Source organism: Salmo salar, chromosome 10 (genome assembly GCF_965601325.2).
Source record: "Salmo salar chromosome 10, fSalSal1, whole genome shotgun sequence".
Taxonomy (NCBI): domain Eukaryota; kingdom Metazoa; phylum Chordata; class Actinopteri; order Salmoniformes; family Salmonidae; genus Salmo; species Salmo salar.
Genome location: NC_138300.1, coordinates 33403513 through 33431162, shown reverse-complemented (window position 1 = coordinate 33431162; position 27650 = coordinate 33403513). Strand labels below are relative to the sequence as shown.

Here is a 27650-nt window from a genome sequence, read left to right as displayed (position 1 = left end):
ACCCCCTCTAGCACCAGGGTCAGCGCAGTGTCAAATGTTGTTTTTTGCCATCATTGTAAGCCTGCCACACACACACTATACGATACATTTATTTCACATAAGAGTAAGTGTGACTTTTTTTCACAACCTGGCTCGTGGGAAGTGACAAAGAACTCTTATAGGACCAGGGCAAAAATAATAATATAATAATAATCAATAATTTTGCTCTTTATTTAACCATCTTGCATATAAAACCTTATTTGTTCATCTAAAATTGTGAATAACTCACCACAAGTTAATGAGATGGGTGTGCTTGAAAGCATGCGCATACAGTGCCTTGCAAAAGTATTCATCCCCCTTGGCATTTTTCCTATTTTGTTGCATTACAACCTGTTATTTAAATTGATTTTATTTGGATTTCATGTAATGGACATACACAAAATAGTCCAAATTGGTGAAGTGAAATTTAAAAAAAAATACTTGTTTAAAAAAATAATAATAATTACAAACGGAAAAGTGGGTCGTGCAAATGTACAGTCGTGGCCAAAAGTTTTGAGAATGACACAAATATTAATTTTCACAAAGTCTGCTGCCTCAGTGTCATTAGATATTTTTGTCAGATGAATACTGAAGTATAATTACAAGAATTTCATGAGTGTCAAAAGCTTTTATTGACAATTACATGAAGTTGATCCAAAGAGTCAATATTTGCAGTGTTGACCCTTCTTTTTCAAGACCTCTGCAATCCATCCTGGCATGCTGTCAATTAACTTCTGGGCCACATCCTGACTGATGGCAGCCCAGTCTGTCCCTTATGTTTTTCCTGGAGAGAATTGGCTTCTTTGCTGCCCTTCTTGACACCAGGCCATCCTCCAAAAGTCTTTGCCTCACTGTGCGTGCAGATGCACTCACACCTGCCTGCTGCCATTCCTGAGCAAGCTCTGTACTGGTGGTGCCCCGATCCCGCAGCTGAATCAACTTTATGAGATGGTCCTGGAGCTTGCTGGACTTTCTTGGGTGCCCTGAAGCCTTCTTCACAACAATTGAACCCCTCTCCTTGAGATTCTTGATGATTCAATAAATGGTTGATTTAGGTGCAATCTTACTGGCAACAGTATCCTTGCCTGTGAAGCCCTTTTTGTGCAAAGCAATGATGACAGCGTGTGTTTCCTTGCAGGTAACCATGGTTGACAGAGGAAGAACAATGATTCCAAGCACCACCCTCCTTTTGAAGCTTTCGGTCTGTGATTATACCGAACTCAATCAGCTTGACAGAGTGAACTCCAGCCTTGTCCTCGTCAACACTCCCACCTGTGTTAACGAGAGAATCACTGACATGATGTCAGCTGGTCCTTTTGTGGCAGGGCTGAAATACAGTGGAAATGTTTTTGGGGGATTCAGTTAATTTGCATGGCAAAGAGGGACTTTGCAATTAATTGAAATTCATCTGATCACTCTTCATAACATTCTGGAGTATATGCAAATTACCATCATACAAACTGAGGTAGCAGACTTGTGTCAGATTTGTCATTCTCAAAACTTTTGGCCACGACTGTATTCACCCCCTTTGCTATGAAGCCCCTAAATAAGATCTGGTGCAACCAATTACCTTCAGAAGTCACATAATTAGTTAGATTACACACAGGTGGACTTTATTTAAATGTCACATGATCTGTCACATGATCTCAGTGTATATATACACCTGTTCTGAAAGGCCCCAGAGTCTGCAACACCACTAAGCAAGGGGCACCAACAAGCAAGCGGCACCATAAAGACCAAGGAGCTCTCCAAACAGGTCAGGGACAAAGTTGTGGAGAAGTACAGATCGGGGTTGGGTTATAAGAAATATTTGAAACTTTTAACATCCCACGGAGCACCATTAAATCCATTATTAAACAACAAACCTGCCAAGAGAGGGCCGCCCACCAAAACTCATGGACCAGGCAAGGAGGGTATTAACCTGAGAGGCAACAAAGAGACCAAAGATAACCCTGAAGGAGCTGCAAAGCTCCACAGCAGAGATTGGAGTATCTGTCCATAGGACCACTTTAAGCCGTACACTCCACAGAGCTGGGCTTTACAGAAGAGTGGCCAGAAAAAAGCTATTGCTTAAAGAAAAAAATAAGCAAACATGCCTACCACTCATCAACACTCACACCTGTGTTAACGAGAGAATCACTGACATGATGTCAGCTGGTCCTTTTTTGGCAGGGCTGAAATGCAGTGGAAATGTTTTTGGGGGATTCAGTTCATTTGCATGGCAAAGAGTGACTTTGCAATTAATTGAAATTCATCTGATCACTCTTCATAACATTCTGGAGTATATGCAAATTGCCATCATACAAACTGAAGCAGCAGACTTTGAAAATTAATATTTGTGTCATTCTCAAAACTTTTGGCAATGACTGTAGATGAAGGGGAGACAGGTTAAATAAGGATTTTAAGCCTTGAGACAATTGAGATATGGATTGTGTATGTGTTGCATTCAGAGGGTGAATGGAAAAGACAAAGGATTTGAGTGCCTTTGAACAGGGTATGGTAGTAGGTGCCAGGTGCACCGGTATGAGTGTGTCAAGAACTGCAAAGCTGCTGAGTTTTTCACACTCAACAGTTTCCCATGTGTTTCAAGTGTGGGTCACCACCCAAAGGACATCCAGCCAACTTGACACAACTGTGGGAAGTATTGGAGTCAACATGGGCCAGCATCCCTGTGGGTGCTTTGACAGCTTGTACTCTATAAGCTGTCGAAAGTGTTCCACAGGGATGCTGGCCTATGCCCCAATGAATTGAGGCTGTTCTGAGGGCAAAAGAGGAAGGTGTTCCTAAGGTTTTGTACACTCGGTGTATATCCAGTTATACATGGGCACAACTCCAGTTCAGTTGTGTTAATGAACAAAATGCATTTAATCTGAAAGAGGTTTTATGAATATTTATGGCAAATATGGATTTTTGTGTGTAGACATACTGCACACACACATACATTAGAGCGTCTGCTAAATTACTAAAATGTAAATGTAAAATGTAGTTAAATTAAATGCTTTGCTTTTGTTTCATGGTTTGGTGGAAACCCTGTCATGAATAAGGGGTTTTCAAGTCACGCATGCTCATTGACATGAGGTGTCTGGTAAATCTAATATACAAAGAAAACAGGCAGCGCACTTAACTCTCAATAGTAGTACTGTTTCTAACCAATTATCTTGTTCTATACTTTGGGTTTACTGGGTTTATATTGGGTTGCTTTCTGCTCTTAGCTCACAGGAAGTAAATCCACAGGGTTAATCTGTTGGTCAGTAGTTGTGTTCCTGATTAGGGAGGATACAGAAGCTTAGAGCCCCAGACTGAGAGAGTGATTGGTCAGTATGGTAGCAAAGTATTCCTTTTGATATGGAGGCTTTGGACTGAACTATAACCTCTAGGCTAGTAGCCTACATATATAATGGCTCCATTAGGAGAAAACAACCCCAGAGGATCTTATGTAAGTGTGCTGTTTGGCAGTGGTCCTGCTGTAGTCATCACTATGCACAAGTATTCATCCCAGGTGTTGTCTCCCTGAGTGTCTGTCCTACTGATGTGGTTTCATGTTTGATTTTATACTGTATGTCTTAATACCACGCGACCTTCTCATTAACCAACGACAACCACATTCCTTAGCAGGGAGAGATAGACGTAGGTGCCAATGTTACCTACCCCTAGCCATCAGCACTCCGACCTGGGCATGGAGAGCCCCCCCCCCCCCCCCGCTGTCTCTGTCCCTCTGTCTCTGTGTCCCTCTGTCTCTGTCTCTGCCTCTGTCTTTTTGGTTGTATTATTGACCAAACCTTTTCTTCCCCATGCACTTTTTGGAGATGGGGCCATATGAAATGTTGATTAGACGTGAGGAGGACATTCTCTGGTAAATTAAGGGCCTTTAGTACTCTTTCTCCTGGCTTTACCATGGTAGTCTAGTCCAATGCACAGGACACTGAGTTATTTAGGACATGGATTCTCAGACTTTTTGGGGCCTTGATAGCAAATTCCACCTCATAATCAGAACACAACATTTTCTTCCCCAAGTACTTTTTTGAAATGGGGCAACATGAAATAAAATGTTGATTTAGACGTGAGGAGGACATTCACTGGTACATTTTTGCTTTGTGTGTGTGTATCTCTCTCTCTCTCTCTCTCTCTCTCTCTCTCTCTCTCTCTCTGTAGGGTGTGGAAGTATTGAAGAGCTCACCATGGAGAGGGCCCATACGGCTGTGGAGGGGGTGTTTGACACCCTCAGAGAGTTGAGCCACGCCCGAGACCACCTCAAACAGCTCAACTCTGTCTACACAGCCAGCGATGGAGTACACCAGGTCAGTCGTTCACTAACACACCTCAATAACGTCATTGGTATCAGGGAACCCAGTCCCTCTACAACACACCTCCACAGCATCCTCCAGAACGCATTACTATTTCCTAGTATCGAGTTTCTGACCACGTTACTGTTCACGCCTATCTCCTTTTGTCTATTCAGCTGTTCAACTATAGATAAATGTTCTGCTCATACGTACATACTGTATCTCCATAGATCCCAGGCAGTTATTCTCCACTTTCTCCTCCCCTCTTTCACAGACACTCTAGTGGCAATGACATTGACGTCAGTCCCAGGTAGAATAGAATACTTTGACTTCTGCTCTTCCTTTCTCCCTCTCATCCCAGTCTTGCGTCAGAGCCACAGTCTTCTGAATGAATCTCTCACATCATTGTGTGTCAGAGTGGCGCGTTTTTCCTATGTAGCACACACAGTCTTCCTCCTCTTTAGAGTGAGTTAGTGTGTGTTTGGAGGAGGGCACTGCAGGCAGCCAGGCACCTGTGAATGGCTTGGCTTTATCCTCCGGTTTCAGTAGGAAAAACAACAATGACTAAACAACACAAAAGAATAGCCAGATCATTCCACTTCCACTCTCCTGAGCCTCTACTGTGATCTAAGAGCTGATGAGGAAGGCATTGTGTTGACAGGAAACTGAATGATTAGATGTAGTGAATGGATTCAATTCAAGGGGCTTCATTGGCATGGGAAACATATGTTAACATTGCCAATGCAAGTAAAGTAGATAATATACAAAAGTAAAATAAACAATAAAAAGGAACAGTAAACATTACACTCACAGAAGTTCCAAAAGAATAAAGACATTACAAATGTCATATTATGTATATATACAGTGTTGTAACAATGTGCAAATGGTTAAAGTACAAAAGGGAAAATAAATAAACCTAAATATGGGTTGTATTTACAATGGTGTTTGTTCTTCACTGGTTGACCTTTTCTTGTGGCAACAGGTCACAAATCTTGCTGCTGTGATGGCACACTGTGGTATTTCACCCTTAGGGGACTCTTCTCCAGGTTCATCTCTCTGTAGGTGATGGCTTTGTTATGGAAGGTTTGGGAATCGCTTCCTTTTAGGTGGTTGTAGAATTTAACAGCTCTTTTCTAGATTTTGATAATAAGCAGGTATCGGCCTAATTCTGTTCTGCATGCATGATTTGGTGTTTTACGTTGTACACTGAGGATATTTTTGCAGAATTCTGCATGCAGAGTCTCAATTTGGTGTTTGTCCCATTTTGTGAATTCTTGCTTGGTGAGCGGACCCCAGACCTCACAACCATGAAGGGCAATGGGTTCTATAACTGATTCAAGTATTTTTAGCCAGATCCTAATTGGTATGTCGAATTTTATGTTCCTCTTGATGGCATAGAATGCCCTTCTTGCCTTGTCTCTCAGATCGTTCACAGCTTTGTGGAAATTACCTGTGGCGCTGATGTTTAGTCCAAGGTATGTATCGTTTTTTTGTGTGCTCTAGGGAAACGGTGTCTAGATGGAATTTGTATTTGTGGTCCTGGCGACTGGACCTTTTTTGGAGCACCATTATTTTGGTCTTACTGAGATTTACTGTCAGGGTCCAGGTCTGGCAGAATCTGTGCAGAAGATCATCAGTAGACATTTGACTTCAGATTCTAGTAGGGTGAGGCCAGGTGCTGCAGAATGTTCTAGTGCCCTCGCCAATTCGTCGATATATATGTTGAAGAGGGTGGGGCTTAAGCTGCATCCCTGTCTCACCCCATGGCCCTGTCGGAAGAAATGTGTGTGTTTTTTGCCAATTTTAACCTCACACTTGTTGTTTGTGTACATGGATTTTATAATGTCGTATGTTTTTCCCCCAAAACCACTTTCCATCAATTTGTATAGCAGACCCTCATGCCAAATTGAGTCAAAGGCTTTTTTGAAATCAACAAAGCATGAGAAGACTTTGCCTTTGTTTTGGTTTGATTGTTTGTCAATTAGGCTGTGCAGGGTGAATATGTAGTCTGTCGTACGATAATTTGGTAAAAAGCCAATTTGACATTTGCTCAGTACATTGTTTTCACTGAGGAAATGTACGAGTCTGCTGTTAATGATAATGCAGAGGATTTTCCCAAGGCTGCTGTTGACGCATATCACACGGTAGTTATTGGGGTCAAATTTGTCTCCACTTTTGTGGATTGGGGAAGATTCCAGAGCTGAGGTGGATGTTAAAAAAAAATTGTATAGCCAATTGGAATTTGTTGTCCGTATATTTTATCATTTCATTGAGGATACGATCAACACCACAGGCCTTTTTGGGTTGGAGAGTTTTTATTTTGTCCTATAGTTCATTCAAGGTAATTGGAGAATCCAGTGGGTTCTGGTAGTCTTTAATAGTTGATTGTAAGATTTTGTATTTGATCATGTATTTGATCATGTATATGTTTTTGCTGTTTGTTCTTTGTTATAGAGCCAAAAACATTGAAGAAGTGGTTTACCTATACATCTCTATTTTGGATAGACAATTCTTGTTGTTGTTTATTTAGTGTTTTCCAATTCAGACTCATGCTAGCCACAAGTTCTGACTGAGCTCAATCGTCAGAAACGCAAATACAGTGATGAGTTTCTGTCTCTTTCATACAAACTTTGAGAAATAATGAGGAGCACCCACAATGTGTTTTGTGTGGGGAAGTGCTTAGTAATGAGTCTCTCAAAACGAAACAAATTAAAACGACATGACCAAACATCCACATCATGATGGTAAACCGAGGGAGTTCTTTCAGGACAGGGCAGAAGGCTTCAGGAAACTGCTTCGACAGTGCAAAAGTAAGTCAGCTAACAAGGCATTGTTGTCATTTTATAACAGGCGATGATGAGCAGAAATAAGAGAGTACTATCTCTCATAGTAATAGATGTGAGTTTCTCTTTCAAACAATCCCCTGGCCTTGTAACGTTACACAGCTAATAGCTAACGTTAGCCAAAGCAAGCTAGTAGCTACTGATCGTGCAACCCTAAGAAACAGTACAGGTCAAGATGAAAAATGATCAGGCCTACTGTACATTTTACTGTAGAAATGATCAGGCCTACTGTACATTTTACTGTATAAATTATTTTTGGAACTGTTGCTGTTACAATTAGTCATGTTTTATTCTGAACTGGAATAAACGTATTTAAGCAAGATGCTTTTTGAGACAAACACTCACACAGTTCTGGGTTGCTCATCTGCAGCAGGAAGCGGTCTCCAGCCTGACTGAAAAAGCAGTAGATGTTCTGATCCAGTTTGGCACCACATACCTATGCGAGTCAGGGTTGTCAAGTACAGAAACGGTGTCAATGCTGAGCATGACCAGTGTTGCACTGTGAAAAACTGAGCCCAGAATAGACTTGCTTGTTGAAAACTTCAACCAGCCACACACCTCTCATTAGGACTGTGTGTTCTGGTCTACATCTGTGTGATGTGATCAATCAGTTTATTCCAGTTTAGAATAAAAAATATGTATTTTAACAGCAATAGTTCCAACCTAGACTTTCTATCAACAATAATGTATACAGTAAGATGTACAGTAGGCCTGAATGTTTTGATCTGTACTGTTACTTAGGGTTGCACGATCAAAAGGCATGTGTGTGTGTGTGTGTGTGTGTGTGTGTGTGTGTGTGTGTGTGTGTGTGTGTGTGTGTGTGTGTGTGTGTGTGTGTGTGTGTGTGTGTGTGTGTGTGTGTTCAGTTATACATCTGTGTGATGTGATCAATCCATTTATTCCAGTTCAGTTCAGAATGAAATTATTTATTGTATTTTAACAGCAACAGTTCCAACCTAGACAGCTATGTAGGAGTGTTTTTAATGGGGAAGAAAAAACATGAAAATATATTTATGGGTATTTCATTGTTATTTGTTTTTGCCTATATTGCATTTTTTTAGGCGTAAGTGCATTGAAATGTACCAATATTTACGTATAGTTGCATATGTTCCTAAGCTTGGGTCCCAGGAAAACACATTTTTAATTTGGGTCCCAGGCTGAAAAGGTTTAAGAACCCCTGGCATAGAGAAATAGAATGAATAGAACGGGAGTCACCATTAAAGTCAATCATTTGTCCGTTCTATTCATTCTATTTCTATGCATTTAATCCTATTCGATAGGCGAAATCCAGATAGATCACTTTTGAAAATTGAAAACGGTGTCCTGTAGATGTTAGCATGTCTCCTACTTTCACTCTTATTTTCCCCTCACCTTACAATAAGCTGCTTAAGATATCTGATAATTGCAGGTATTTATAGACTATTTAATGACGTAGGTTTAATTATGTATATTTCATGACATATATTGCAATCCAATCTACCTTCAATACATTTCCTCTGACTGTACCTTCCCCCAGCCAGAGCTCATAAAGAGTTGGATATACAGTATTATCATGTTTATTTCAGGGTAGTAAAAGTTACAACCCCATCTAGTATCTGCATTCTAGTTCTCTTTGTCTGCCTGGCCCCAAACAGTCGCAAAGCCTCTGCATAATAGCTGTGCCCTTAGATTTTAGTGTGTGTGTGTGTATGCGTGCGTGCGTGAGTGCACATTTTAGTATACTTGTGAGTATCAAAAGTCCTCACACAAATAGTAAACCAAGTAAAATACAGAGAAGTGAGGGCATTTTTCCAGTCCTTACTTGTATAAGGCTATTTTAGGTTTAGAGGTTAGGATTAGAATTAGGGGTTAGTGTTTAGGTTTAGGGTTAGGGTTTAAGAGTCCCGTGTAGCTCAGTTGGTAGAGCATGGTGTTTGCAACACCAGGGTTGTGGGTTCGATTCCCACGGGGGACCAGTACCGAGAAAAAAATGTATGAAATGTATGCATTCACTACTGTAAGTCGCTCTGGATAAGAGCGTCTGCTAAATGACTAAAATGTAAATGTAAGATTAAAGTTGGGGTTAGGGCTTAAGAGGAAAGTTAGGTTTAGGGCTTTAAGATTTTAAATGGGAATCAATTCTTGGTCGCCAAAAAGTCTTCACAAGTATAGTAAGACAGCTGTGGGTGTGCTATGTGTTAGTACTCTCTCTGTTCCTGTTGAATGATGAATGTGAGTAGAATTAAATGGATCAGAGCTTTGTATCTGTGAGTTACTGGCTTTTCTTGACAGAAACTCAAAAAATACAGAAACACTCATCACCACGTCTCTCCCCACTGAGTCACTCTTCTAGTCAACTTGATGTCTTCAGGTCAAGATGTCTTTGTTTATGATAACCTCACGGTCAGACAGTGAGAGGGGGAGGCATTTTTCTTTCAGACACTTAAGAACCCAATGTTCTTTTTCCCAGAGTGTAACAGCACTATGTCAAATGTAATCACTGCGAGTAAGTAATTACAAATCTTACAATCGGTGTCTCTGGCTCTCTTTGTTCCTGTCTGTCAGTATCTCTGGCTCGCTTTGTGCCTGTCTGTCAGTATCTCTGGCTCTCTTTGTTCCTGTCTGTCAGTCTCTCTGGCTTTGTCTCTGCTTTCCTCTCTTTCTGCCTGTCCCTGTGCCTCTCTCTCTCTCTCTCTCTCTGTCCATGTCTCTCTGCCTGCCCCTGTCTCGCTGCCTCTCTCAATTGGGAAACATATGTTAACATTGCCAAAGCAAGTGAAGTAGATAATCTCGCTCTCTGTCTGACCGTCTCTCTGCCTGCCTCTGTCTCTCTTTCTCGCTCTCTCTCTCTCTCTCTCTCTCTCTCTCTCTGCCCCTCTCTCTGCCTTTCTCTCTCTCTCTGTCTATCCCTCTGTCTGCCCCTGTCTCTCTGCCCTTCTCTCTCTCTCTATCTCTCTGTCTGCCCCTGTCTCTCTGCCCTTCTCTCTCTGTCTCTCTCTCTCTCTGTCTCTCTCTGTCTCTCTCTGTCACCGCAACAGTGGGAGACACTTCCAAGAAGACCTATCATTAACACCGCAACAGTGGGAGACACTTCCAAGAAGACCTATCATTAACACCGCAACAGTGGGAGACACTTCCAAGAAGACCTATCATTAACACCGCAACAGTGGGAGACACTTCCAAGAAGACCTATCATTAACACCGCAACAGTGGGAGACACTTCCAAGAAGACCTATCATTAACACCGCAACAGTGGGAGACACTTCCAAGAAGACCTATCATTAACACCGCAACAGTGGGAGACACTTCCAAGAAGACCTATCATTAACACCGCAACAGTGGGAGACACTTCCAAGAAGACCTATCATTAACACCGCAACAGTGGGAGACACTTCCAACAAGACCTATCATTAACACCGCAACAGTGGGAGACACTTCCAACAAGACCTATCATTAACACCGCAACAGTGGGAGACACTTCCAACAAGACCTATCATTAACACCGCAACAGTGGGAGACACTTCCAAGGAGACACTTCCATTGAGTTTACCCACACACACACACACACACACACACACACACACACACACACACACACACACACACACACCCACACACTGTACTGAGAAGCCTAGAAAGGATATTTGTTTTGGTTGGAAGGTTGCAGTGGCATTGTTAGTCTTACATAAAGTAATACTTCCATTGCTATAGTAACCACTCTCTGAGGAGTCTGACGAGACTCTTGTAATTCTTGGGGCTAAACGGAGGAAGGTCCACCTATTCAGCAGGAAGCACTCAGCAAACTAAGTGGGACTTATTCGCTCTCAACACACAATACAAAGTTCTATCCATAGACTCGCGGACAGTGTTGGTTTAATTTTTTCATGGTTTAGAGCTAATCCTAGACCAGCTTTTGGAACTTGAAGCCAGCTAGAGACATGTTATATTAACTGATAATCCAGGTCATTCTAACCTCCATTATAAACTGGGTGGTTCGAGCCCTGAATGCTGATTGGCTGACCGCCATGGTATATCAGACCGTATACCACGGGTATGACAAAACATTTATTTTTACTGATCTAATTACATTGGTAACCAAGTTATAATAGCAATAAGACACTTCGGGGGTGCGTTGTGCCTACGAACATCCCTTAGCCATGGTATATTGGCCATATACCACACCCCCCTTGCCTTATTGCTTAATTATACTGTTGTTGATAGTGTGGGTGTTTGGCGTGAATCATTTGTTATCCTCCTCTTTAGTAGGTGAGTCCCAGGGGGAATGAATATATATTAGTAACAGGGAAATTCAATCCAAATGTCATGGGAGGCCTGGGTGATAGCCGGATGACTAAAGATGAGGCTATAAAGGACTGTTTTATCTTGTGGGAGGATGGGGAGATGAATGAATTGGTTTGTTTGTTTAATTTGAACGCGTAGGCTAATGTGTTCAAACCTCTCTTTCTCTCTGTATGTGAATGCGTGTTTAGATGAGTTAGTCATGTGTTTACTCCCAGGTTTGTTTGTGTTTGCTCACTTAGCTGACATATATTTGCATGGGGAAGTTGAAGTGCTGGATGATGTTTTTTTTAAATAAAATGTTGCTTTTATATAACACAGTCAGTCTCACCACACATTCCTAATATGGCTGAGATGGCTGTCAGCATGAGGTAGAATCACTTCATTAGATACTGATGGGGTGAATCTGGTTGACAGGTGTCAAAGGTGTGCGGATGCCATGTTTGAGGTCAGAAGGGTGTGTCTACCTGGATATTACTGTATCACACATGAGTCAAGCAGAGGAGGATGGAACTCTTTGCTCTGTGTTGATACTGGTTGCTAGGTGTCAAGAAAATCTATCTCTTCAAGTATTGAGAGCACAGTTTTGCGCGTGTGTGTGTGTGTTAGCTACCCTTTCTAGAAAGAAGCTAACCTACAGAACAATGTTCTCGCAAAACAAATTCGGCACAGAGCCAATTTCAGGTCTGCTGAGCGTAAACTAGAACGTTGAGAAAATTCTGTTCAACTTCCAGCGCGCGTTTACTGTGAACACTGAGGCTGTACCTACTTTTAGTTTCAGGTTTAACATTGGCAATGTAGGCTACTGTGGCTATTTGATCATAATGTAGGCCTACCAGAGTGGCCTGCCATCAAAAACAATGGAGAAAATGCATGCCATAACATTTGAACATGGAAATTGCTGTTCTATCATTCAGCCTACACTACCAGCCAATGTGTGGTGTTCAATGTAGGCCATTCCATAAGACTTTAAAAAAAAAACATGCAGGGTTTTACATTAACCTTTTTATCCACTTGTCCTTCAGACTGAAAATGTTGTTTGATGCAAGAAACCACAAAATAATAAAATGCATTATCATTCCCATACAATTATTACAGAGAATCAGACAAATTACGCTACCCTCTGTCTATTGGCTACTTAGCTTATTCAAGCCTGTCTCAAAATACAACACTGCCCCTTTAAGACAAAAAAAAGCTCTTTACCTGACTAGCTTTTTAAACATGTCAAGAAATGTATGCGTTTTCTGCTCTTGTAGGAAGCAATCACTCCCCTATTGCTGACTACAAAGGATCTATAACTGGGCTAATAACTCACTAAATAGCAAAGGATATTAACAAAATGTGCACATGTGACTACATGCAGCTCTCGCTTTGATCTCAAAACAAGCACATCTACTCATCTACAGCTCATGCTGTATACACAGTCCAGTTCAAAGTAAATGGCACAAGTCCATATATGGCAATGGTCTGTTTGCATGTAGGCCTACAGCAGCTCTGATTTGTTTATGCCGCACAGGTCTGTGTAGAGTAGTACGGGCTGAGTACTCTGATGCGCCTACAACAAAATCTCTTGCATAGTTTGTTTTGTTTTGGTATGTTGCATTGAAAGTGGCTAATATTGCATTGATTCGATCACAATTGCCACAGTAAAGGGAAACGTTGATAGTGTTTACAGGGAAAACTCTAGAAGTGGTCACCAAGTAATGTCAAATGACTTTCTGTGTCAAAATGCAAGCCGAGCTCTACCACTCAGATTTTTTTACATGACTTAAAAAACGGAAGCCTATGCAACATTAACCAATTACAAACAGTCAGTTGCGATTTTATCATGTAAATCTTGGTGGGGCTAACCCCTACTTTTGAAATGTACAGCGACAGAATTCAGAACATGGGCCGTTCTTACAGTATTCCCTCTCCGCACCAAGTTAGATCCGTAGGATAAATAAAGGGGGCATATAAGCAGACAATGAAAGTTCTTACAATATTCCATGATTACATTTCTCTAAAACAGGCTATAGGCTACATGTGCACCACTAAGTCAGAACAGTAGGCTAAGTTATGAGGGGGAAAGGGGCCAAATTATTAGGGTGAGGCACATGGGCTACTAACAGCTTACTACACAACGTACACTTAGTATTACTTTCTTAGCTACAGTATACATATCTCCCTGGCATATTACATCATTTATGCACCAGCATACAATACAATTTTTGACTCACCTTGTTGTCCTGTGCTCACTTGAGCAGGAAAGTGGCGCGGGGGTCCTTCTTGTGGGCAAATTTTGTCATCAAAGGCTGACTGTCTCTGGATTTATGGTGCTTTCAAGAAAACTGGGAACTGGGGGAAAAAAACAATGTCGAATCATGACATCAGTGATTTTTCAGGTCGGAGCTCTAGAAAGAGGCCAGAGTTCCCGACTTGAAATTCCGTTCAAAACATATTTTCCCGTGGTCTAAGGCACTGCATCGCAGTGCTAGCTGCGTCACTACAGATCCTGGTTTGATCCCAGACTGTGTCACAGCCGGCCACGACCGGGAGACCCATGAGGTGGTGCACAATTGGCCCAGTGTCGTCCGGGTTAGGGGAGGGTTTGGCCAGCCGGGTTGTCCTTGTCCCATCGCGCTCTAGCGACTCCTGTGGCGGGCCAGGTGCAATGAACGCTGACACGGTCGCCAGGTGTACGGTGTTTCCTCTGACACATTGGTGAGGCTGGCTTCCGGGCAAACATTGTCAAGAAGCAGTGCGGCTTGGCTGGGTCGCGTTTTGGAGGACGCACAGCTCTCGACCTTCGCCTCTCCCGAGTCCGTACGGGAGTTGCAGTGATGGAACAAGACTGTAACTACCAATTGGATATCACGAAATTGGGGAGAAAAAGGGGTAAAATATACAGTTCCGAGTTTCCAGTTGTTTTGAACAGAAGTCATACTGTATTGACAGCGTTGCCAATGTAGTCAACCTTTTCTGGCCCTAGTGTTGCATGTGAATGTTTATCCCTTTAAGCTTGGAAAAGAGACCCTTAAACCCGGACTTGGACCACACACCCACTCCACTGAATAGATAGCAGGCTAGTGATTGTTTTGCAACACTTGCAGTTAGTCACTGATTCCTTCCAAAACACTCATTGTTGAATTTGTGATTTGCAACTTGTTGTGCAATGTTCATGGCCAATGAGCACCGATACTTTTTATCTCGAATTTCTCTTCATATGACAAGGATTGAAAAGGATTTGCCAGTAGATTGTCAACTTGATTCATGATGATGACTGCTTGTCTAGCTTGCTAGCTAAGATTCTGAAAGTATGATGTTGACATGATCAGTCCAATCAAAGCTACGATAGATATAATGTGATTTGACGTCATTTTATCTGTGGCCAATGACCTTGAGCCTTCTTGGATGGGAACTTCTAATGTAACTCTATGGCAGCACCCAAGGGGCTTGAATTCTTTTAGCTCTCCCCGTAGATTTTGCAGTGACGTATTGTCCCCATGAGTAACAGAACACTGAACCAATCACGGCGCAACTAGAGAACATTACCAACCTCTACGCTCCGTATTTTCCGCTGGAGGCCGCACCACCACAGAAAGCACTGAGCTAGGCTGAAACACCTGCTTTTTGGAGCTGCCTTATGCGGCTTTATTATTAACTCAATGTGTTTGCAAACTGGTATGTGACATGTATTAATGTCAAAATAACCTAGAAAACAGGCAACAACAAAATATATATAAATATACAGTACCAGTCAAAAGTTTGGACACACCCACTCATTCAAGGGTTTTTCTTTATTTTTACTAGTTTCCACATTGTAGAATAATAGTGAAGACATCAAAACTGTGAAATAACACAAAAAAAGTGTTAAACAAATCTAAATATATTTTATATTTGAGATTCTTCAAAGTAGCCACCCTTTGCCTTGATGACAACTTTGCGCACTCTGCATTCTCTCAACCTCTGCTGCAGAGGACACGTTTATTAGTTACCAGCCCAAATAAATGCTTCACAGAGTTCAAGTAACAGACAGGTGGGGCTCAAAACAGGTCTGTCACACCTGCCCTGAATGACGGGTCACCACTGCAAACAGTACTGTAGCAATGAGGTTTGTGCAGTACGCTATAGGCCCAATACAATATCACTGCACATTGGCTTTGCTTGAATTGTCATGCCAATGCATTGTTGTTCAGGCCATTTTTTTTATAATTATATTTCAAAATTTGATGTAGGCTATATGATCACACCATTGTTGTATTACTTGTGAGGCACAGCTGAGTGAGCATACATGTAAATCATTTTTATTTTACTGGACTGATGTTCAGAAGCAGGCACCACTCATAAAAACAGCATCTTTTTAATGTATTCTTTGACACTCTCTCTAGTCATGGTTTTAAACTTTTTGAAATCTCACGCTGTAGATTTCTTATGCCTGCTAAAGTACTGCAGACACAGTAATCTGAGCCATCCGATTGGACAGCGGTAGGCCTGTAGTGCACTTGCTCTCTGGGCCTTCCGGGAAGGCAGAGTTTGTACATTGACACATGAAATGGTTCAAAATGGCAACAGTTCGCCTACTCTGGGCGCAGTGCAGCTGAATCGGGTGAACCTACTTTCAACAGACCGAGACTAATAGAAAAAGAAATATGAACACAAGGCTTTATCGTTGGGTTTTTTACAGAAATGTCTGGCGATCGACTCGGAATGGTTTGGTTAATTCATGGTTAATTCAATTCAAGGGCCATATTGGCATGGGAAACATATGTTTACATTGCCAAGCAAGTGAAATCTCATTCATCTCTCTGTGGGCTGATATTTCTGCACAGCAGTCTCGGGCTACTGCGCTCCCGTACCGGTGCATTTTAGAGGGAACCTTGCTCCAGACCCTTCTGAGCACTCTGCTATTTACACAATTCTCATAAAGCTCTGCCAAACCTTAACTGTGGCTGCATTGTTAACTCAGGATATGAACTTCTCGCACATAAAAGAAATCTGCTTTACCTTGTAATCTAAAAATGGACTGTTTTATAGGCCCGGCTAGCTGGTCAGATTAAACCTTCATTCAGTGAATTCCTCTCTTTATTTCTTGCTCTCTTTCACTCTTTTTTCTTTCTCTTGTCTCTGTCTCTCCACACACAATAGCTTTGTATGGAGTTTGTCAAGTGCAATTGGAAAACATTACTGTGTTTATCCTTAGGTTGTCTTTATAAACTTCAGAATGTGAACATTGATAACTTTATTTATAATAGTCTTTTCAAGGTGCTCTCTCCTTCATGCTCAGCACTCCAAAGTAGAACTTTTGAACTGAATACAGTAGCGTGTTAAAGTGATAGTGCGCTTTTAGTGTGAAAGGATAGAATGAGTACAGAATAAATATATTAGCCAAAAGGCTACTTAATTATGAAACTCTTCCTCTCTGAGAAGGGTTGGTGAGTGTGTGTATATGTCTGCGTGTGTGTTAGGGGGGAGTGATGACATATGCAGCTTGGGAAATGTACACCTCCTGGGTGTGTACCTGTAGAGGTGTAGTGTTCTGCCAGGGTTTATCAGAATGTCGTGCCTGTCTGGAGCGGTGGGGTATTTTTTGGAGCAGGTTGGGTCATGTCACAATGACTATCCATCCATATTCACCTAGCTAACAGCCTGCCTGGCTGACTAATACCTGGCTGACTAATACCTGGCTGACTAATACCTGGCTGCAATCAGTAAATGTACCTCACAATAATCACCACGGTAGACCACACAATAACAAGGCAATTTAAAACCAAATCATCAGCACACCCACACACACATAAACACTTATCATACAAACACTTGTTTCCAACAATACCCTCCACAACATACTGGCTCATAACTGAAAACAAAGCTATTTTCATCCCCAGCAACAATAACCCCCTTATAAACAACTCAATACCCTCATCTCATCTGCATGGACCATCTCAATAAGAGGCCTGCCCTACAGAGATGAGCTGTTTCTAACTCCGCTTCATAGTTATTCACATCACACCATCTCTCATTCATCCAGTGATGGAGGGGACTAGAGGATCACACCACTGTTGAGGGTTCTTCAAACACAAACTTTATTCCAATAACCCAGACAGACACTACTCACCCAGATACATACCTAGCACAGAGACAATACACACTCCCACTCATTATATAATCCCTGTGTTATATATGGCTCGCCCTCCACTTTGTTGTCACTATGGCATAACTCACAAGTACAAAATAGGACAAAGCACAAAGAGGCTGGTAACTAGTGATATTTGTAGAATATGTTTTGACTGGCCCTGTTCCTCTGTGTTCCTGTGTGTTCTCCAGGCGACGTACCGTCCGTTCCTCAGACAGGTTCTGGAGGAGATCTTCCACCCAGACAGACCTGAGTCTCCCGACATAGAACACATGTCTGGAGGCCTCACCGACATGCTCAAGACTGGCTTCAGTATGTTCATGAAGGTGAGAGACTGAACCAACCACACACACACGCAGAAGACACACACACACGTGAGAGGGTTATTTAGGAAAGGGTAATAAAGGTCACTTTCTCTGAACCATAAAACCTCTAGTAAAACTATACACACCCTCCATACAGTAAATCACCCATATAAAACTCACTGACCACGGCACAGTATAACCTTTAACCATAAAACACATGGTTACACCCTTTAGTCTGTACCACAATGTACATTCATTGTCTAGCTCCCTGTCTTCACTGTCTAGCTCCCTGTCTTCACTGTCTAGCTCCCTGTCTTCACTGTCTAGCTCCCTGTCTTCACTGTCTAGCTCCCTGTCTTCACTGTCTAGCTCCCTGTCTTCCCTGTCTAGCTCCCTGTCTTCACTGTCTAGCTCCCTGTCTTCACTGTCTAGCTCCTTGTCTTCACTGTCTAGCTCCTTGTCTTCACTGTCTAGCTCCCTGTCTTCACTGTCTAGCTCCCTGTCTTCACTGTCTAGCTCCTTGTCTTCACTGTCTAGCTCCCTGTCTTCACTGTCTAGCTCCCTGTCTTCACTGTCTAGCTCCCTGTCTTCACTGTCTAGCTCCTTGTCTTCACTGTCTAGCTCCCTGTCTTCACTGTCTAGCTCCTTGTCTTCACTGTCTAGCTCCCTGTCTTCACTGTCTAGCTCCCTGTCTTCACTGTCTAGCTCCTTGTCTTCACTGTCTAGCTCCCTGTCTTCACTGTCTAGCTCCCTGTCTTCCCTGTCTAGCTCCCTGTCTTCACTGTCTAGCTCCCTGTCTTCCCTGTCTAGCTCCTTGTCTTCACTGTCTAGCTCCCTGTCTTCACTGTCTAGCTCCTTGTCTTCACTGTCTAGCTCCCTGTCTTCACTGTCTAGCTCCCTGTCTTCACTGTCTAGCTCCTTGTCTTCACTGTCTAGCTCCCTGTCTTCCCTGTCTAGCTCCTTGTCTTCACTGTCTAGCTCCCTGTCTTCACTGTCTAGCTCCTTGTCTTCACTGTCTAGCTCCTTGTCTTCACTGTCTAGCTCCGTCTTCACTGTCTAGCTCCTTGTCTTCACTGTCTAGCTCCTTGTCTTCACTGTCTAGCTCCGTCTTCACTGTCTAGCTCCGTCTTCACTGTCTAGCTCCCTGTCTTCACTGTCTAGCTCCCTGTCTTCCCTGTCTAGCTCCCTGTCTTCACTGTCTAGCTCCCTGTCTTCACTGTCTAGCTCCCTGTCTTCCCTGTCTAGCTCCCTGTCTTCCCTGTCTAGCTCCCTGTCTTCACTGTCTAGCTCCCTGTCTTCACTGTCTAGCTCCCTGTCTTCACTGTCTAGCTCCCTGTCTTCACTGTCTAGCTCCCTGTCTTCACTGTCTAGCTCCCTGTCTTCACTGTCTAGCTCCCTGTCTTCACTGTCTAGCTCCCTGTCTTCACTGTCTAGCTCCCTGTCTAGCTCCCTGTCTTCCCTGTCTAGCTCCCTGTCTTCCCTGTCTAGCTCCCTGTCTTCATTGTCTAGCTCCCTGTCTTCACTGTCTAGCTCCCTGTCTTCACTGTCTAGCTCCCTGTCTTCCCTGTCTAGCTCCCTGTCTTCCCTGTCTAGCTCCCTGTCTTCCCTGTCTAGCTCCCTGTCTTCCCTGTCTAGCTCCCTGTCTTCCCCGTCTAGCTCCCTGTCTTCACTGTCTAGCTCCCTGTCTTCCCTGTCTAGCTCCCTGTCTTCCCCGTCTAGCTCCCTGTCTTCACTGTCTAGCTCCCTGTCTTCACTGTCTAGCTCCCTGTCTTCACTGTCTAGCTCCCTGTCTTCACTGTCTAGCTCCCTGTCTTCCCTGTCTAGCTCCCTGTCTTCACTGTCTAGCTCCCTGTCTTCACTGTCTAGCTCCCTGTCTTCACTGTCTAGGGAACAACTCTCAAAAGACCCCATCTGTAGTTCCTTAGTGTGTGTCTGTCTGTCTAGGCGTAGGCGTGTGTGTTGCTGTGTTTCTCCTCTTCCCTCCTCCCTCCACATGTACACATGACACTTGGTTGGTGCTACAGTGCAGTGGGTTTGTGTTGCCAGATGGGAGGTGGGTGTTCATATCTCTTTAAGGATGCACATGTAGATGCTGGTCTGCTGTTCTGTGTGTGTGTGCAGGTATAGCTAATGCACTCCTACAGTACATACTGTATGTAGTATGAATACAAAGACCCATACCCATTTGACCTACCACATTGCACACACCAACACAAACACTCTGACAGATAAAGGCTACCTATTGTAAGACACATGTTGAGCCAGCCCAGGCAGACAGTTCTGATGCACATGTCTGGCCATCCCGGACCAGTCCCCACCCCCCTGCAGCTTTGATTGCACGGTTATTATTCAAAGGCTGTAGTTGTGATCTCGGCGTCACTCCCCAGCCAATAGAACACAGCCATTATCTGTAGGCCAACCAATCACACATAGCTGGCGCACCAGACCCCCTGACTCTCACTCATGTACAAATCCGTGTGTGTGTCTGGAATGAGTGTTGTTTAAAGCCTTCATGCTGAATAGTCCACTCTGACCACTGCCCTCCAGCTGGGCAGTGACTCAGACCAGAGAGGGGAGAGACTGAAGGACAGCGGGGGGGAGAGAGACATAGGGAGAGACAGAGAGGAGTCAGAACTGTAATCTGGCTCCACAGATTGTCTTTAGAGTTTCAGCTCACAAACCATAGCATAACCTTTAATTATGATATGGTTAACTTGTGCCAAAGCTCATTTTTATCCCAATCCCTAACCCCTCCCTAGGTGAGCCGTCCACACCCCAGCGACCACGCCCTGCTCTTTCTCTTCCTAGTGGGAGGAGTCACTCCCTCTGAGCTCCGCCTGATCCGTGAGGTAGTCTCCGCCCACAAGCCGGGCACACAGGTGAGAGACCACGGCCGCTTGCTCTCGACTCACCTGGCAGAGCTTGTATCGAACAAATAATTCAAATTGGGAGGATTTGGAGAGCGAGGGGAAAGAGGTGTAAATAAATCAGAGGAGAGGAGGAGAGGAGATGCGAGAGACCAGGTGCAGTCTTCGCTGCTGTGGTATGAATGTGTTTTTTAGGCTACAGCTCTCCAGGTTATGGCTCGGTGGCATTACATAACACACTGTGATGGCTTTGCGAGGGTTCGTCATCAGTCTGAGTGACCTCAAAAGAGGAGCCTGAGGATAAAACACAGGGGGAAGATCACAAAAATCTGGGTGCTGAGTTGAAGAAAGTCAAGAGTAGCTATATATTATATAAACAGTCACTCTCTCGCTCGCATGCACGCGTGCACACACACACACTGAGACATATTCTCAGGTGACAGACAATGGATAGTGCCGAAAGGAACTAATGTTATATACACACGTGTACATTCTTTGTGTGTGATGTGGTAATGCATCTGATTGTGTATTGTGTGTGCTACAACACACACTCTGACTCAACCATGCGCTAAACATCCGTGTGTATTGTATGTTGCGTGTACGTGGTTAATGAACTGTAAGCCAGAGTACTGCAGTACAGTCTAATCCCTGGCTAGCTGTGTTAATGAAAGGCATGTATAATGGAGTTTAGAGGGAATGAAAGGCCTGAGCAGCATCAAAGGCTGATGTCATGAATACATCTCTAATCAGAACAACAGAAGAAAGAGAGAGGCTCATACTGTAGGACCCTCAACCTGCAGCCAGCGGCCCACACACCGTCTGACCTCAACACGCACTCTGACCCCAACCCATTCAGCCTGCTCGATCTGTCTGTCTGCAGCTGGTAGTGTTCTGATAAAGGCTTCCAGGAACATATAGGTCCTCTAAGGACTTGGTCATTAATTAACCCAGATTTAAAAGCAGTCAGAAAATGGTTTTGTTTGGACTAATGAAACATATGATATTTGTTCAAATACAGTTGAAAGTGAATAGCCTGGGTTTGTCTAATGTATGAACTGAGTCATCGGCTCATATACTGAATGTGGGCGCAAGGCACAACAAACTCATCTTTATCTAAATAAATTTGAATGATTTCTATGGTGTCAAATTAAATCAAATAGTATTAGTCACATGCGCTGAATACAGCAGGTGTAGACCTTACAGTGAACTGCTGAATACAACAGGTGTAGACCTTACAGTGAACTGCTGAATACAACAGGTGTAGACCTTACAGTGAACTGCTGAATACAACAGGTGTAGACCTTACAGTGAACTGCTGAATACAACAGGTGTAGACCTTACAGTGAACTGCTGAATACAACAGGTGTAGACCTTACAGTGAAATGCTTCCGTTCACATTCAGTATCTACTTATTTAAAGCAGGACGTCTACTCCAGTTGTCTGAACACAACCAACTGTTGGCTTTCTCCGTTGCTGATTTAGCCACGAGCTAGTCTGACTCTCCATGTCTGTCTGTCCCAGGTGCTGGTCCTCTCCACCAGACTGCTGAGACCTACAGATGTCCCTGAGCTGCTCTTCACCACCCAAAGACTGGTGCCAGACATCGGTGTGTGAGCACAGAACAAGGACCACACACACGTACCGCTTTCTGGAGAGGAGCGATTAGATGCTCCATTGAGGTTTTGTGGTTTGGTAATGGATTGGAGTCATTGGTGTGTGAGCAGACCAGACCAGACGTGGAGGTTCAGACATAAGACTAGGTGATAGAAAGATGATCTATTTAGGCTTTTTCAAACGCATTCCTAAATGTTTACTTCAGTTTAGTCAGAGCTGTGTCCCATCCCTTGTACTCCCTAAATCACATTAAGGTAATTAAGTGTTCATGGATTTATTCCAAACTGTACTGAATGTAAACTTGATTCAATCTGGGGTAAAAAGGATTCTGTCTTGAAGTTCAACTTAGAACAATGACATTCAAATCAAGTTGCTTTAATATATTTGTTTGAATTAAATCAGAATACATTGAGTTAGTTGGTATGAGTTAAGGTTGTTCTGACTGTCCTATACAATGTGTGAGCTCATTACAGGTGAGAGAAGTAACGTGAGGCGTCTTGCTGGTTTTTATATCCTGGCACAGTACAGAATTAAACCACTACACCAACTCATTCACACTCTGCATTGGTTCTCAGAGAGAGAGCTAAGTCATGACAGATGAATGTGGAGGGCCTCTGTGGTAATGACAGGCCATGGTCTGTCCAACAGAGGTCAACAGTTGAGTTTTACACATCTCCATGTCACTAACTGCCCTGAAGCTTTTTCTCCATGTTCAGATGGGTGTTTCACGTTGACTGGAGCCTGATATTCTCAATCATAGGACAGTAGACCACATATCAAATCAGCATGAACTGAACCTCACTAGTGACAGGAACTTTCACATAACTGTAATAGCATTGTGGTGTCTTTGCCAGGGTTACAACTGTCATCGGTCACACCACCCAGGTTGAGGAACAGCACCTCTGAGGACGAGCCTTGACTATGTTCATGGGTAGGTGTGGTGTAGTATGCTTCATTGTAGATAATGTCTACACAGCCTAACCTATAATACATAGGTCTTTACCTGGTTCATACCTGACCCATATATATAAGTTGTTTGTATTTTACACATGAGGTTATAAGACAAGAGTCATCATGAATGCAATCATTTTATTTTCAAAAGTATAACAAATAAGTCAAACATTTGGCTTTGTTAAAGTGCATTACAAATAACCCCAACATCCCACCCAGCCCCATATCATTCCCTGCTGCCCCACAGTGATCCTGCCTTCCACTCATAGTTCACTACCATGATGTGCAGAATGATGGTTTTGGCTGTTGTACAAGGAATGCACTGGGGAACTGGAGATTGTTCACTGTTCAGGTTCTCATCTGTCACAAACTCAGCACTCTGACTCAAGTGCATGGCTTGTCTGACAATGCCAGTGCTCTTTTAGCATTGCCATACAGTGGCAGCCTGAGGGAAAAAAAGAAAAAAAACTAAATTGCTGCCAGCTAAAAATACTCTGTGCAGTATCCTTCAAGGCTTTTGTTACCAAGAGAAGATGTCAGTGTTCACACAATCTGGAGTGTGTCTGGGCTTCATTCAGCTCCTCTGTCCCATCTGGTGGGTTGACATACCAACACCTCCCAGCTGCTGTCCCTCATAGCAGACATCTGCAGACTCAGTGAACAGTTTCACCCCACAGGTCATCACCTGTCAGACAGTGACTTCGGTCAGAGGTCAAAGTTGAGCCTCCATTTTGTCTCTGCTGCTCGTCGCAGGTCAGGCTGCTCTAGCCATACAGGATTGAGTCCCCAAACGAGACAGGAATCTTCTGTCCTCGTTTCTCCTCATTCAATGTATTTTCTGTAGCCACTCTGGACCATGTTGTGTAGTAGACAAACCCAAGTACTTCTCACACAGAGGTGACCGTCCTGACTTTAGCTGACAGAGCCTGCTTGAAGCGCCTCTTCAGGTCCTGCATGTTGGGGGACTTGGGCCTGGGGATGAGGGGTGAGCGCCCCTTCTTTTCTGCTGCTCCAGTTGTGGTGTGGGAGGACAGGGAGGCTTGGGGCTGCTGCTTGGCCATGTGGCAGCAGAGCCTGTGGAAGGCCCCATGAACCTGGTTGTAGTCCTCGCTAGCTGACACCTCGCAGAAGGAGCAGCCCAGCACTGCCGCCAGCAGGGGGCCCTGTTCGGCATCCACCCGTCTCATGTGCAGCAGGTCCGCCTTATTGGCCAGCAGGATGACAGGCGGCACGTTGACCCCGCCCGCGCGGGCCACCAGCTGGTGCAACTGGCCAATCAGGTCGAAGCTATGGCGGTCAGTCACAGAGTAGACCAACACCACAGCGTCGGCCCATTGGATGGAGCAGGTCACATGATCAGGGAGGCTGAGGCCATTGCATGTCACCTGAGGAGAACATGGAGATCATGATTAGAGAACTGTTACATTGGAACTCATTTAGAACATTGTTAAAAACACATGAATTAACTTCATAAAATCCAACCTGGACAGCCTCGTAGCTAAGTGATTTAAATACATGCCAGACCAAATATGTTCTCATCATTACACAACAGGTATGTTTTAATAAATTGATTGCTGTAGTCTAGTCAACCAGTGGGCTGTAATGTTACTCCTCTCCTGCTGAGTAAAGGGGAACCGGGTGAGGGTGATTGAGGAGACAAGTGGGGTATCATTTACCCCTGGCTCAGACATTCTCTTCTCTGAATGGGAAATTAGAAGGCCAGACTTTAAAAAAAAAATGTATTTTTTATTTATTTTTTAACTGCACTTTTAGTAAGAACAAAAAGTGCAGGTTTGGACCACTGCCCTGAGCAGGGAGGGAAGAACTGAACAGAAAGCTCAAACTTCAAATAGCCTACTATGGTTGTGTGACAACAAAAGATACTGATTTATTCATTTAGAAAACCTCACACTGATCACAGACAGGCTCTGGTGTACTAGCCTAAATAAATGTTGGTCTGTGGGCACTCAAACGCAGTGGTCTCGAGGGCATTTGGAAACATAGCAAAAAGTGAACTTACATCAACACCCGGCGTGTCCTGGACTTGGATGGCTGCCTGCTCTCCGTCCACTTGGACCTCTCTTGAATAAAGGTTTCCTGCGTTTCTCTCATAGTCGCCAATAAAGCGCCTTGTCAGGAATCTTACTACCAGAGCTGGAATAGAAGACCATAAGTTAATCATCATGTAGCCTATGAATTTATAACATCAGTTACTAAAATACAGTTGTCAACATTTAGTTGAACTGATTTGTCAATTTACCTGTTTTGCCAACTCCGCTGCCCCCAATCACCGCTATTTTGATGGTCCGGTTAGACGGACACTCTGGGGTCGCAAACTCTGCGATGGTTGACATGTTCTGGATCAGACGCATTTTCACTAATTCCTTGTTCAGTTTTCAAGACGATGCTAAATCCAAATTGATCAATAATGTCTCTGATGAAGCAAAAGTAATCGCTTGTATTAGTTAAAAACGAAACACAACAACCTCTCAATTGTTCCCTTGAACCAACTGTGTGAATACTGTGCACTGTGAAAGCACCGTGGGTTTTATAGAGTCAAAGAAATGCTTCTCGCTGATTGGCTACTGGCAACAGCACGCTCTCTCCTGTCCCTGCCGCCCCTCACGTGGATCCGCGAGCCAAACACACGGTCAAAATGAATGCCCCGTGCTACAGGTTGGTCGGTTCGGATGAAATAACAAAACATCCTTTATTTGACAGAAAATGTGTTGATAACTACTGTAGAGGGGCAGGAGCGATAGTAATTGTCCAGATATATGAAATCTTATATGGCATGGAGCCAGGAACGCAAGAACGTCGCTACACCCACAGCAACATTTGATGGAATATATGTGTGGACCAATAAAATGTCTAGATTTTTACATAAAACACGTGAAATTGTGAATGATATTGTATGATAATTATTGATCCTAAGTAGAAACCTAACATATCCAAAAAGTAATTTAGGCATAAAAGGAGTGTATAAGTATGATTGGACAACGTGCACACATATGCACATCTGCAGGAGAGTCTCTAAAACACGTCACAGCACAATAGGCCTAACAGCAAAGTAAAAATGTATTCCATGTTTAGAGATGGATTGACTGTAATTGTTGAGTAAAGCAACACGGACAGAACCACGAGTCGTGAGTGGTCCAGAACTGTTACTGGGTGACACCCTGACCCAGTAGTCATCACCTAGGGGCTCACAGTCACCTTCTCAGGACAGTTGTTCATAATGGGGACAATTGCGCTCGTGTTTGTGTCTGCAGCATATGCCGCGGCAGAAGTGTAAGTGCCTGTGTGCTGAGAGAGCAGTGTTTCAAAAGAAAGCATTTTGTCTTTATTTAGTCAAATAAGTTCAAATACTGCTGTTGAATAACCTACTTCTCTTTTTCAACCTATCACTTCTCTTTGTCCCACTTTCTTATGTCTCCCTCTCTCCCTCTCTCTGCCCCCCATCTTTCATTCGTGTTCATGTGTCTGCCTCCTGAGGTATGTTGGCAGCCAGTCGTAGTGTGATTATGGTCTGGTATGTATTTTTGATAAGAGCCCTGATGACAGGCGGGGACGCTGAAATGTGAAATGAATGGCTAGAATTAGTCAGCAGACAGGCCCCTGCTAGCTGCACAGCACGACACGCACAAGCCCCCCACAGGCCACCTCACCGCATCACAACCAAGCTGCAGCCCCACCCTAGCCCCATGTTTACCATACCCATAATCAGTATGTTCAAGAGCCTCTTTTGTACTGGTGAGTGAACTGCAACGATAACGGCTTCATAATTCTAGCTGCAGGATCTGTGTTGGTGATACAGTAGTCTCTGCACCCAGAACCAAATATTGTGTGCATGCTGGCCAGCTGTTACTCTAAAGGGTTTGTGACTGTGCCCTGACTACACCTACTAAATTATGTCATGATGGTGACACTCACTCTGTCCCCCCGCTACCCTGTCCCCATACAGGTGACTAATGGTGACACGTCAGAGCCTTCATAGAGATGAGCTCGGCGGTCACCGTCATGTCCGAAGTGTGGCGTTAGCAGGTCTAGGTGCCTGTTAGCCTATTGAAGGACCGGTGATGTCTGCTTATTAGCTCGATAAAAGACTCAGATGTCTGATACGCTGTGAGTCATTTATATAAAGAGTTTAAGGTGCCAGGTCATCCATCCATATAACATCTCACTGAGGGGAATACAGCACATGTCCTATTATTATATATTGTGTATTGTTGCACTAACAAAGTGAATTGATTGTGTTTTTATCAATGTGGGTCATAAAACTTCCCATTATCGGGTGCATGATACTGTGATACATACAACAAGATAGCAAATCAATTGATCCTCTTACCAAACTATAAGGATAGTTGTTGTTACTG

The 27650-nt window shown here is 43.6% G+C and overlaps 2 protein-coding genes across 2 annotated transcripts in view; one reads left to right on the top strand and one right to left on the bottom strand.

Annotated features, from left to right (window-relative positions):
- Positions 1 to 22735, top strand: part of LOC106560266 (sec1 family domain-containing protein 2) — a 169371-nt gene extending 146636 nt beyond the window's left edge. Inside the window, exons 6-9 of the mRNA XM_014122975.3 lie at positions 4171 to 4316; positions 17729 to 17863; positions 20602 to 20721; positions 22231 to 22735. Of these exons, the coding sequence (XP_013978450.3) occupies positions 4171 to 4316; positions 17729 to 17863; positions 20602 to 20721; positions 22231 to 22323 (494 nt within the window). The 3' untranslated portion in view covers positions 22324 to 22735. The remainder of the gene's footprint in view (positions 1 to 4170; positions 4317 to 17728; positions 17864 to 20601; positions 20722 to 22230) is intronic.
- Positions 22736 to 23392: 657 nt separating this feature from the next.
- On the bottom strand, positions 23393 to 25801 carry LOC106560267 (ras-like protein family member 11B). The gene is made up of 3 exons (XM_014122976.3): positions 25535 to 25801; positions 25295 to 25428; positions 23393 to 24659 (listed from the first exon to the last, which is right to left on the bottom strand). The coding sequence occupies exons 1-3, from the start codon at positions 25644 to 25646 to the stop codon at positions 24162 to 24164; spliced, it is 744 nt and encodes a 247-aa protein (XP_013978451.1). The 5' UTR covers positions 25647 to 25801; the 3' UTR covers positions 23393 to 24161.
- Positions 25802 to 27650: the final 1849 nt, after the last annotated feature.

Bases quoted from the DNA above. Each gene is read 5' to 3' on its own strand.
- LOC106560267 (XM_014122976.3), bottom strand. From the start codon at position 25,646: ATGCGTCTGATCCAGAACATGTCAACCATCGCAGAGTTTGCGACCCCA. The intron at 25,429-25,534 runs GTAAATTGACAA...CTTCTATTCCAG, and splicing joins CAGCGGAGTTGGCAAAACAG to CTCTGGTAGTAAGATTCCTG. The intron at 24,660-25,294 runs GTAAGTTCACTT...TGTTCTCCTCAG, and splicing joins AGGACACGCCGGGTGTTGAT to GTGACATGCAATGGCCTCAG.